The sequence below is a fragment of the Harpia harpyja genome, chromosome 7, assembly GCF_026419915.1.
Source record: "Harpia harpyja isolate bHarHar1 chromosome 7, bHarHar1 primary haplotype, whole genome shotgun sequence".
Taxonomy (NCBI): domain Eukaryota; kingdom Metazoa; phylum Chordata; class Aves; order Accipitriformes; family Accipitridae; genus Harpia; species Harpia harpyja.
In genome coordinates, this window is record NC_068946.1 from 27,206,954 (window position 1) to 27,220,067 (window position 13,114).

Consider the following 13,114-nt stretch of genomic DNA (forward strand, 5'->3'; position numbering starts at 1 on the left):
TGCATTCTGCTTCCTACTTTATAACAAGTTCAGTTTGTCCTAAGAATGTGTATATTTAAAAACTGGGTGCATAAACAGCCTTTATTAGTGCCTAAACTTGTGCTGATATACCTGTATTATGACTGGATATTGACCTGTATTAGTTTACTGGATTGTTGATCCAAGGCCTTGTTTGGAACTGAATTAGCAGGGTTGCTTTCTCAGACTTTTTTACACTCTTCTCCAGTGGTTTCTGTTTTCTCTTTTTCATCTTCAGGCAAGGCTTTTGAAAGTCTTTCCAAGTTTGGCCATTGTGAGAATGTTTAGTTTTTGTTGACATAAACAGTCACAAGCATTTCCTGAACAGAAGCTTTTGTAGTCCTTGTGCAAGTCTTTTTTTTTTTTTTTTTTATAGCTATCCTAATGTTTCAGTAAAGCAAAACCAATATAATATGTAAGCTTTGCTGCCTTAGAGATTTGTGATTGTGACAATATGTCTGCATTATGATCTGCACTTAGAATTCTCTTGTTTACATTAATTTCTCTAAGGTAGTTTTTCTGCCAGACAAATTTTGCTTGGTTTTTGAGAATTTGCATGCAAAGTTGCAGTGCTTTGGTGTCAGTCTATGCACAGTCTCGTTACTTAGAGGGGAAAAAACCCCCAAACCCTTGAACAAACCACTTTGAAGACCAGGTGAGAATGCTACTGTCCTTCAATCAGTAGAGGAGATGTTCTCAACACAGCACACTAGGCCATAGAGTCTAGAAATTTTACACAAGAATTCTGCTGTGACTTTAAGTGTCATGCTGTTCTTTGAGTTGAACTAAGTGTTTGCAGGAAGCATTCCATTATCTGTAGTAGTGCCCTGCATAATCACCAGGAGTCTGTGTTGAAGTTTAGGGCAGAATCTTCAGATGTTCTGGTAGCATGTCTTTAATGGGGGAGGATGCTAATGGAGAGGATGGGAGATCTCGAGAAGTTGTGGTGTACCAAAAGGGGCTTTGGAAGACTTCAGTAAAGTGTTTTCTGAGAATGGAATTTTCATGTGTACTTTGAAACACTGGATTTTTAAAATGTTAATCTTCCTTCTGAAGCAACTATGTATTAACGTTTGTGTTTGGGATTTTATTCTTTCTGTGGAAGTCTTCCTAAATTGTTTTGTCAACCTTTTATTCTTAATATAGTTACTATGTTGGTCTTCATTTCTAGCATAGTGCAATCTTGCATTTGTGGAATAATTTTCCTTCTGCATGTGCCATGTTACTGTAGGTGACAGCAGACTTCCATTAAAACACAATTTTATTGAAATTACAAGTGGTAAATCCAACGGTGAAGGAAGTGAAATTGTGGTACAGCTCACTTCAGAATGTGAATATATTTTAAAGGCTTCAAAAGTACTTAGATTTAAATGTTTACTGTTAAATTTTCACTTGTAAAGCAATGTTAAGCTGGAGGCAAACCATATCAAGGGAAGTTTTGAGACTAGATTGTTGAAAGCTTTTCCTGCTAGAAATTAGATTTGAAACAAAATTCAGGATGTCTGTGTCTTCATGTAAGGCATCCATTTTAACGCAATTGCTATAGTTTCATGTAAATCCTTGATATTGAGGTGTAGATGTATTCTGTTTAAAGGTTCACTTCTGAGTAGAAATAGTAACTGTGTTTTATAAGTAAATCTACATTGCTTTCTCACTGTCTCTGGTTCTTCAGGCTCCCATCCCAAAGAGTGCTCTTGTTCCTGTGATACCCATTACCAAATCAACAGGATCGCGATTCCGAAACAGTGTAGAAGGTCTGAATCAGGAGATTGAGATAATAATTAAGGAGACGGGAGACAAAGAGGAGCAGCTTGTTGTATGTATCTGCCACCATGATTGCTTTCTATAATTATTTTGGTTTTACTTTCAAGGTTTTTAAGTCATAAAATTTGTCTGGAATTAATTATGCTTTCTTTAATAAAGGTAGTTGAAAAGTCTCTTGGAAAGCAAAAAGGAGGAGAGAGTTAAAGCTTGAATCTGAACCTTTTCCTCTGTGATTACTGTGGCGTAATTAGTTTTCTAATAAAATGAGAAATCTCAGTAAAATAGGAGAAAAGACAAAAGGTCTGTTTTGAAAGTTTTTGTGGTAACTTTTTCTTCTCTTTGCCCATGCTGAATTGTCCCCATCCCAGTTGAAGCATGACTTGCCCATTTTTAACTTTAATTTTATTTTTAGGTATTTTTAGAGGTAAATTTAGTAATAAAGTATCAGAAATACAGGGCACGAAGATGATTAAAGGACTGGAATGTCTTTAATGTGATGAGAGGCTGAGAGAGCTGGGACTGTTCAGCCTTGAGAAGAGAAAGCTCAGGGGGAAGTTATCAATGTGTATAAATATCTGATGTGCAGGAATGAAGAGGAGGCAGCTGGACTCTTCTCAGTAGTGCCCAATAACAGGGCAAGAGGCAGTGGGCATAAATTAAAAATCATTAAATTCAATCTGAACACAAGAAAAACACCTCTCTCTCTCTCTCTCTCCCCCCCCCACCCCCCACCCCCAAATGTGTGAGGGTGCTCAGAACTGGAGCAAGTTGCCCAGAGAGGTTGTGGAATCACTGTCTGTGGAGATACTCAAAACTTGACTGCACATAGTCCTGGACAGGCTGCTGTAGCTGACTCTGCTTGAGCAGGAGTGTCGGACTGGGTGATCTCAAGAGGTCCCTTCCAACCTCAGCAATTCTGTGATTCTGTGAAATATTGAAAACTGTTGTCCTTAGTTTCTGAAACCGACTTTATTTTCTGTTGGAGTCTTGTGTAATGAATAAAATTTTTCTACTTCAAACAGTTTTATGAAACCCGAAAAACCCCTCAGCATTACTGGATTTAAAGAAATTGCTAACCAGACAAGAGCATCCATTTGATACCTTTTATTTTTAACAGCCTCAAGATATTCCAGATGGGCACCGTGCACCACCTCCGTTGGTTCAGCGTAGTAGTAGTACTCGCAGCATTGATACTCAAACACCTGGTGGAGTAGACAGGGGTAGTAACAACAGCAGCCGCTCGCAGTCAGTATCTCCAACCTCATTTCTTACCATCTCTAATGAAGGCAGTGAAGAAAGTCCATGTTCTACAGATGATCTTCTTGCTGATTCCAGAGATAAAGGTACTGTGTAACTTTAAAAGTTCAACAGTGCTAAACTTTTAACTCATTGCTATGTGCATGAAGACGTAATAAAAGAGGGGATTTGGAGAAATGGTAGAACACTTTTTTTCCTTGTAAGCAATCTGTTTTTTCCGAATTGCTCCAAATACTGTGTGTGCACACATATCTAGCGCTCTGTAATTGAAGCTAGATAGATGTGACTGAGGAATGTGCTTCCCAAACAAGTTTTTGTTTTTAAATAGTAGATTCTTCAAGTATTTTAAGCAAGTTGCTTCTTCAAGAGTATACAGCAACAGGTGGAATGGCAAAGTAGGCTAGTCCTGTTGCTTGTGTCAGGTATTTTTTAGGATCTCAGACAAAATGGGCAACCTTCCAGCATTTCATGCATGCACCTGTAAAAGTTTTAACTGTTTGCGGTTTTTTAATCATTCTTTTTTACGCGAAATCTTATGAGATATACTAGGAGAATTTTATAATTCAACATAAAACCTGTTCTGGTTTTTAAGGAGTATGGCTTCTACCCATTTCTTTTGGGTAGATGGTGACAGCACAGGACCATAGATTCAGGTTTGCAGTTACAAACTGAAAGTGTCCAGGAATGAACAGAGATTGCGGAGAAGCCTGAAAATTATGTAAGGAGAAATAGAAAGGAGGAAAGGGATTGAGCTAAGAAAGCTTATTTGCAAATGAAGACTTGGTAGTGAATGAAAATGTTTCTTTATTTTATAATGTTGGTAATGAAGTGGGTTTCAATTTGGGGGGCATTTAAAGATGGTTACTGGGTTTTTTTTATAGTGTGACACATTTAAGTAATGAGATACTCTGTTCCTGCAGAGAATGGGAATAATTCTCCCTTGCCAAAATATGCTACCTCACCGAAACCCAACAACAGCTACATGTTCAAGCGTGAACCTCCAGAGGGCTGCGAAAAGGTGAAAGTCTTTGAGGAAAGCTTGTAAGTTGATCTTTAACATTCAACATTCATTACCCATTAGTTTATTGCTTTTTGTGTCAGATGAAAATTATTAGTCCAGTTGCTAAAATCATGCTAACGGCATGATCTCTGTTGTTTTGTGTGACTATGTACTGGTATATATGTATGTATTTTATTGCTGGAATTTTGTGTTAAAACCTTGAGTACTCTTGAGAGGACTGTTTCTTACCTGGGAGATAGTCGGGGAGGAACTCAAATAATCAGGTACAGAGAGATGTAATAAGAAACTGTAATGCATGTGCATCAGCTAATATATGTCACGGCTTGACAGGTACATCCAGTAATCTAGACTCTGAAGACCATATTCTTTTCAGCTACATCTATGTAGCTGTGAAACTTTTAGTGACAAAGTGAATTTGACCCTGAGTATTTGATGCTTTGGTTATTCTGAAAAAGTCAGCTTTTGCCATCTGGGAATATACTGGGAGGGTTTATGTTTTATTATTATTTTCAGTGGAGTTTTTATACCCTTATGTCACTTGGATGTAAGAATCTTAACCTATAGTTAAAAATTTCATTTCATGACACAAGGAGTATAATTTGGTTATAATTCTCTTATGCCTATGTTATCTCAACAATGCCATCTGGTATAAGTAGTAGTTAAAAAAATTAGAGCTGCCTTTGTGTATTTTCCATCTCTGATCTTAGCAGATGTTTTTTGAGAGGTGCCTATGGCCTCTCCATAGCAATGTGAAAAGGGTTACAGTAACTTAAGTTACCTGTCTCTATTTTAGAATGTGGAAGCTATGTTGCCAACAGATTAGATAGTCTTCACTTGCTCCAAGAACATACTCTATTGTGATTTGACTTGCATTTGCATTTCTTTTCAGATGTCCTTGCTGCATAGCTGTAGGACTGTTCTGCTATAGAGTGAAACAGGCTTCTACATAAGTGTTTACATAGCTATGGTAGTTCTTAGACACTGCAGTGTCATGCAAAAATCTTTCCCGCATCTGGTACTTGCATTCCACACGTACATGAAATACATGAGTGTAACTATTTAAAGCTCAACCTTTGTTTAACACTATTTCTATTTGAAGTTTACTGGATTTTCATTTGGGAAAAAAATTTATAAATGGGGCTGAATTTTCTGGACACTTAGAGAATCAGCTAACATGGAAACACTCTATTTCATGAACAGAATTACTTTTCAGAGTAGAGCATCTCCTACAAGAGTATACTGAAAGATCGGCTTGCTGGGCCTAGTGGAATGAAGATAGAAGGGCATATGGCTGTCTTACACATAGAATTATAGAATCATTTAGGTTGGAAAAGACCCTCAAGATCATCGTGTCCAACCATCAACCATGCCCACTAAACCATGTCTTGAAGTGCCTTGTCTACGCTCTTTTTGAATACCTCCAGGGTGTGGAACATGGAAGAGAGAGGGAGGTTATAGGCTAAAGGATAATGCTGGCAACAAGAAAAAATGAGTATAAATTTGTGATGGTTATTTTCCAGCAGGGAAGGGAGGCTTTGGAACAGATTCCCATAGTTTTGTCTTAGAGTTAAACTAGCTCAGTAGACTTACATTGCAGAGTTAGAGATAGACAGAGAAGGCATTCCTGTGCTATCCACAATTTCCCTTCCAGCTCTGTCTTTCATGAAGCATGTCTCTCAGTTGACTGAATTACATGCTGAGATGGCAAAACTGCAAGTCAGGATCTAAATGTGTGTTTCTCACTTCCTTCCCAGGTTATAGGTACTTGATCATGAATGCCGCTTTGGGAATACTACATTTAACTCTCTGCATTGAGTTTTTAAGTAACATGGGCTCATCTTTTACAGAGATTCAGGCCACACTCAACTGAACATGCAAAGGAGGCAAAAGACTAGAAAGGGGGATCCCCCTATGATCATGAACAGCTCTAACATATGCAATATTAAGAACATTGCTATGCCAGCTTGCTTTCACAAGGTTTGCTGTATAAAGAGTGTTTGTGTGGGGGGCAGAACTTGTTGGGTTGTGAAAGTTTCTGGAGAATGTGATCAAGAATACTTTCTCATGTATTGGGTATGCCAATTCATGGACAAGGTTTGTGATCTGCAACATAAAGTTAGTGTCTTCCTTGGGTTTGGAGACAGCCTGCCCTAAGAACATGCTGTTTATCTTGTAATACGTGTAAACAAGCAGTTTAAACCTTCTTGCCATTTGCCGTATGGTGCAAGTGTCATTAAGGCGTTATTGAGTAGCTAAAATACTTGAAGTTTAAACCTCAACTTGTTTCTGGTGCTGTATTGTTCAGCAATACATACCTGCCATTGATAGAATTTGATTGTTCAATGTAATTTTGAAACTATTGTGTGTATTTTATTTCTAGGCCAAAGCCACTGCATGAAATTCCAGCCTTCTACTGCCCTGACAAGAACAAAGTGAATTTCATTCCTAAAAGTGGCTCTGCTTTCTGTCTTGTCAGCATCCTCAAGCCACTTCTTCCCACGCAGGATCTCACGCTTAAGGGCACTACACACAGCCTGACTGTCTCCTCCAGCATGACACCCAGTTTGTTACAGCCCATTTCTATGGCCTCCTTGTCTACAAACACAGATCAAGACAGGATCTCTCGTGGAACAAGTACAGTAATACCACAGACCTCTATACTCCAGCAATCGGGACATATTGAGGAAGCTGAAGGATAGATTTAGATTGTTTTGACATTTTTCTGGGCGACTACTGGGGAAAAATTGGAACCAGTTGACTGGACCTTTCTGATCACACTATTTGCATTGTTTTAACAATTTATGGCACTGTCATAATTGAACTGTTTGTATAATTGACAGTTTGGTAGCACATTGAGAAGTGCAGGAGGATGCAGCAGCTGATACTCTGTTGCACTTTCTGCTTATGAAGACTCCGGTTCTTTTTCTCTCCTGCTTTTTTAAACACTGGTGTAAAGAAAGACAGTCATAATCCTTTGGCGTTTAAAGGACCAGTTGTTGTGATGCTGTGTGTCCTTTGACTTTTTTCCCATTAAAACAAAAATCTCAAGACCAACCAGCTGATCCCATTTACCGTTGTAATCTGCAGAGGGAGGGGCAATCAGATGGTTTTGCAAGATGTCTTTTGTATGAAAATGTGTATTTTGTAACAAAAATTTGCCTTTTCTGGTGCATAGCAGATGGTGTTTAGAAGACACTTCCCTGGTGATGATTCCCCCCCACGTTTTTTCTTTTTTTTTTTTAGGAAAGGTTCTTTTTTACTTGGCTGTTTTACAGCTGCTGGGACCAAAGGATTGCTGAAGTATTTTGGCAGTCTCAAATTATGTGACCTTGCTGAACAGCCTCAGCCCTAAACAGAATAAGACAAGTTAATATGTTTGCAACTTCTAAAACAGAAGAGTATCCAAAAAGCAGTGTTAGTATATAGTGTACATTTTTTTGATATCGGAAGTTTGTGCTTCAGGTAAGTCACGTTCTTAAAACTCCTTCCTTCACAGAATTTCCACCAGTGTTGGTTTATTGGCTGGAAAATTGCATTTTAAAGCACTTGCCCCAGTATTGTTCTATTTGTCTGTAGGATTTTTGTGCAGGGGTGGGGAAAAAACATGTTACCCTCTTACTCAGTATTCTTTCTTCCAGAAGATATGCCACTTGCCTCTTACAGGCTTGCTTGGCTACTTACGGAGTTAGTCGGCCTGAATCATTAATCGCTCTTGGCACTAATTTGCTCTGATGTGACTCATCACTGTATTATAGACCCTGGTCACATAATACTGAAATATCTGTGCATGATTTCCTCCCTTTTTGTCATAGTGGTGTTTTGTGTGTCTGTTGAAGGTGATGGTTTGTCAGGCATGGTATCCGTTACACAGAAGTTTACAGCAGCAGATACATTCTCCCTTTTTGACTAGCAACTTAGGCTGGCATGTAAAACAGAGGATTTTTTTGATACCTCATCTGTCCTGATGTGCAGCAGTTTATGGTTCCTTTGAAATTATAATAAAAAATTAAAATGGGGGGAAAGGCAATCGCAAACGGAAACTGTTCAGGAACTTCAGTGAGGTTTCTCACATGTTCCTGGAGTGCGTTACTTGGGTTTGAGTAAATACAATATAGATGCGCAAAAAACTGCAGTGACCTGAATACCAGTGTCGTCATCAACTTATAAAACAAGTTGACCTTGTACCTCTTTTACAGAGTTAGATTCAGTAATTTCAAAGTGTCATCATGGACAGTCTCTGGGTCTGAATATTGGTCTGTTACACGTGAGCAGTTCTCACTGGCTTGCATATACATAGCTTCCATGGGTCGGTTGCATACTTGGGTCACCTCATAACTGCATCTATTTAAAGATGATACTGCAAATATAACAATTTTGTTCAATGCTTAATATGCTAAATTTGGTTGCAAACATTTCACTTGGGAGAAGAAAAAACCCTGCATACCTGTGCAGATAATAGTCATAGTTTTGATGCACACTTATTGTTCTTTCAAATCCTACATAAATAAGATAGCAATGTACTTTACTCAGCAAGTAAGTGTAAATCACACTAGCATGTGCTAGTCCTGTGTTCGTAGTATAATGAACCCCTTTTTAAAACATTATGCAAAAATTCAGCAAATTAAAAATGTACCAGGAAGTATTAAAATTTTAGACCTGTTAAATTAGCAAACAAGCAGAATTTGGTTTACTCTTCTTCTTCCCATCAAAACAGGTAGGATTATGCAGATGGGACTAAAGAACTCTGTTTTGAAGTAACAGCTCTGATTCACACTGAAGAAGTTGTTGAGGGACAGAGTTTTAAAATAAGCAGCTTTGTGCATCAAACTTGTGTAATTTGGCCAGTTTAATTCTTTTCTAGGTTTTGTGGATATTGATTAGTTTCTTCTAAAACAGTTACAGTGCAATTTGAAGTCTAAAATTTACTGCTTTAGACAGGTTTGTTTAAACCTGGTATGACTGGAAGATCAGATCATTCAGGTGAAGGAATTACTTGTAAGTCTGTTTTCTGTTTCTGTAACGGTAGCATGTAAAGAGCTTCTCCATCAATACCAAACTGCCTAGTGCTTTATCAGGAGATCTTAACTGAATGGTTAAGAACCAAAGGGCTAAAGTTAACAAATAGCCTTTATTACAGCCTTGAGACTTAACTGACTTCACCAAAACTGCATTCTCATGTTTGTTTTCATCACAGAGTGACTCTCCCAAATAGCAGTGGGCTTTCTTACCCTAGGACTTTCTTTTGCACCTGTTGTTGTAGTACTTGAGCATCTCTTTGGTAGTTTACATTGTATGTTATTGGACAATGTACTGTACAAATTAGTGAGCTGCTCTGATAAAAACCAAATGTAAATGTGTGAGGTTTCTGCTTTTTATAAAAACAAACTGCTTTCAGGACAACATTCAGCCTTTTTTTTATATGCAGGACAACTCTACTATTGCCGTGGCAGCTCTACTTTATTATGAATCCACACTAAAGACTCGGAATTAAGAAAATATGACAGCTCTTGTTCTGAGACCAGCTTTTACATGTGTGCATACAAAAATTAGCCTTAAACTTTTTATGTGCTGTCTTGTGCCATAGCAGAGCTGTTAGATAAAGTATTTAAATCAATTTCAAAATAGCTTTGAGAGTGCATGGAGCTTTTTTAAAATTCTTTTATGTAAGGGTGGGATATTCAGTTTTTTGGGGGGTTGACCCATGCATTGCTCAAGCACAGTTTTACTGAAAGGGTTCAAGTTCTTTTGGCATACTTTAAATCCTAACTATGCATAGACCTAGTCAGTTCCTTGATTGCCTACTTTGTAGCTTAGAAAAAATTAAAGGTCTATTTTTATGCACAACTTGACACACTTGATATTCTTGTTTTCTTGGTATTTTACACTTCTAGCCACACTTAAAGGCTGGAGGCAGGGTTCAGTAACACTGACAGTTGATTTTGAGATATACTAAATGGTGTTCCTCCAGTTGTAAATTCTACGTAAGTCACAAGGAAGGAGGTCATTGTTTGTAATGAAGGTCCATGGTGGCAGCTATGACTATTGGAATCCGTTTTTAAAAAACTCAAGGCACAAGGGAAGAGGACTTCTTTGTTAAAGTTTGACCTGCTTCAGCTATTCTTTCCTTGCTTGGTGCCATAATCCTGTAGGAACATATTTAAGTACTTGGAAAAGTGACAGATACATATACATATGAGTACATATATCTTGGAAAGAAATTCTTGGTTGCATGTACATGTCCCAAGTGAGGAAAAAAGGGAGTGAAAATTAAATATTGCATACTGTGGAAGTAATGATTGCTGTGTTTGATTTATGTAAAGCAATAGCAGCTCTTAAAAAGTATGTTTAGTCTCAGGGCTATTTTTTGCTTTGTTCTAAAATACAATGTACTGGAATTCAGAATCTGAGATTGTTGGAAAACACTGAAGCTGAGCCTTTTAGGAAGAAAAAAAACAAAGTCATATCCGTTAACTTTTCTTCTGCCTCAGGCCTAACTTTGTGTTGCTTATTGAGCTTAATAGAATTCAGTGGTACAGCAATAATTCCTTGCTGAAGTATTACCTGTTCTCTCCCTGCCATCTCTGAAATGCTAACTGATGTCTTCACAGTAACTCATTGCCAGTGATGTCCATATTTCCTTGCTGAATGTTTCCTTGCTGAGTATCTGACAGCTTCTCTGTGAAACTGAAAGGGTGAAGGAGAAGGCATAGAAAGTCACCAGAGACTTGCAGTTGCAAAGATCAGTGCTGCAGGGTGACTTCTTAGGTATCCTGATTTCCATTTGACTTATCGAGTGCACACACACATACAGTCTGCATAGGTCTGCTGCTTTTATCTTCATGGTTTGAGGCAGGACTGGTATTTGTAAGAATCTTTTTTTTTATGGACAGACTTGCAGACCTGTTCTCATCCAGAACTGGTACGCACTTACATGTATCTCCAAAGCAAAGCCTGTGTGTCATTCTTACTTGTTCTCATGAAATGAATATAACCTGCAAAAAAGACCCTTGACATAAAAGCATCCAAACACTTGAGAAGGTCAGGACTGTGCTTTCTCCATATAATTGCATAGTTTTAAGTGTGTGCCGTTCATCAAATGTCATAGCCTAAAGATGTCATTATGGCTTAGACTCAAATGAGGTTGCCATGTATTAAAATAAAAATGTTCATTTTTAGAAAAGGTAATAGAAGGTATGCCTTTCCTAACCTAGGGAGGTGAAAAGCACTGTGGAAGAATTGGTTTCATTGTGATCGAAGAGTTTTTACGGAATTGTTTTTCTAAACCTGGGTATGCAGGAAAACAAAATGACCACTTATAGCAAGACGTACCTGTATATTTTCTTGACATGAGTTTGTGAGTGTGCAGCAACTCTGAAAATCAGTTCTGCTCTTAGCATTTTGTTTATACAAAGAATGACCTAGATGCATTGTTTCAAAACTGTTACTTTGGTATCAAGTCAAGTGGGGAGAGAATGTTAACTATTCACAAGCGTTTTGTGAATTTCCAGTCCTGTATCCCAACTGAATTGCAACAGTCTCATTCTGAATGCTCCAAATGTAAATGGAGTCCTGTTACTGCTTGCTTGATTTCATTGCATGTCATCAGTAAATACTTAAGGTATGGTCTTTGTTTAATAGTTCTTCATTGGGATTTGTATTTGACTACAGAGACTTCTGTAGTGTTGAAAGGTCTATCTGAATTGGAGAAGTGGACTTGGCCTGATAAGATTAACATTTCTTAACATTTCTTATGCAAATTCCTGTCAAAACAACTCTGGAAAATCTAGTAAGCTTAAAAAAAAGAAAAAGCTTTCTGGACATCTCATCCACCCTAATTGTCAATGTACTGATAGTTAAAGAAGAATATTGCTTGGCTTTATTCTAAATTATTTCATTTATCATATGTGCAATTTTTGAGGGTAGCAGTCAAGGGGTGTCTAAAACTGCCATTAGATTTGCCTTTGTATGAAATTGGCTGATATGTTTTCCTCTGTTACACTGTGATAACTTGTGGAGCTGTTCTTGCATATGTTGTACTGATAGGTTACTTGTTGCATGTAAGGTGATTTTTGTAAGCCAGAGGAGTTCCAGGGATGTTCTGCAAAAAGGGCCTATTCTGAGGTGATGTACACTGGTGTAAAACTGGAGCAGCTCAACTAATTTCAATGGAATTCTTGATTTACACTAGTCTCTTTGCTATGTGTAGTTATGCCAGTACTATTTTGCACAATGTTATTTCGAATCTTGAGTTCTGACTTGTGAACTGTTTCTACTGAAAACAGTGAAAATTTTACAAACTGCGATAGTGGAATGTTTTTGGGATTATTTTTTTTTTCCTAAAATAAAAAGTCATCACTTCAAGCTATGGGCTAATCTTGGATTTATTTTTAGTAGCAAGGGGTTTTGTGTGCTCTGATAGCCTGAAGATTTGCCTGAGGATTTACCCTGAGGGTAGTAGGCATTTACTTCAAATAAAATATATACTTTTAATGCTTTAAGAGGAAATTCATCAGGATGAAAATCTCTTGATTAATCCATACCTTTATTCCTCTAGTGCATCCTCAGAATAGCCCTGAGAGTCTGCCTTTCCCCATCTTCATCTGCAGTAGGTTTGGTCAGTTCCTGAGCACTTTACAATTCCACTATTAGGGGGAAATGCCCCAGGTCCTAGATTTTGGGAATGGAAGGATTCAGCATGTGTTCTCCTGGGAGTGAAGGTATGGGAACAGGACTGAGAAAAAAAGACCTGGATTCCTTCTGGTAGGTTCATACTGCTATTCAGTGGAATGCAACTGCTGAAGCCTACCTGGGAAGGTACTTAGGCTGTCTGTTGAAATAGTCTCATATGCTACATGTTTCTGTTTGCTCAAAACAAGCTTTTTTCTTCATGAGCAGAATTTGGAGCCAGGGCTCCTTTACACTAGAAATAGTGAGCTAGATAAATTGTGTATTTGGGGGTTTCTTGCTAGGTCATGTATTAAATTTAAGTCTAATTTGTCTAAAAGGCTTGGAGTAATTCCCTTTTGGAAAATCATTGTCAACTGTATTTCATTC

At 37.9% G+C, this 13,114-nt stretch overlaps 1 protein-coding gene across 1 annotated transcript in view; it reads left to right on the forward strand.

Annotated features, from left to right (window-relative positions):
- FAM117B (family with sequence similarity 117 member B) overlaps nucleotides 1-12,421 on the forward strand; it is a 31,594-nt gene extending 19,173 nt beyond the window's left edge. Inside the window, exons 5-8 of the mRNA XM_052793366.1 lie at nucleotides 1,691-1,834; nucleotides 2,900-3,125; nucleotides 3,960-4,080; nucleotides 6,441-12,421. Coding sequence (XP_052649326.1) covers nucleotides 1,691-1,834; nucleotides 2,900-3,125; nucleotides 3,960-4,080; nucleotides 6,441-6,759 — 810 coding nt within the window. The 3' untranslated portion in view covers nucleotides 6,760-12,421. The remainder of the gene's footprint in view (nucleotides 1-1,690; nucleotides 1,835-2,899; nucleotides 3,126-3,959; nucleotides 4,081-6,440) is intronic.
- The last annotated feature ends 693 nt before the right edge of the window (nucleotides 12,422-13,114 follow it).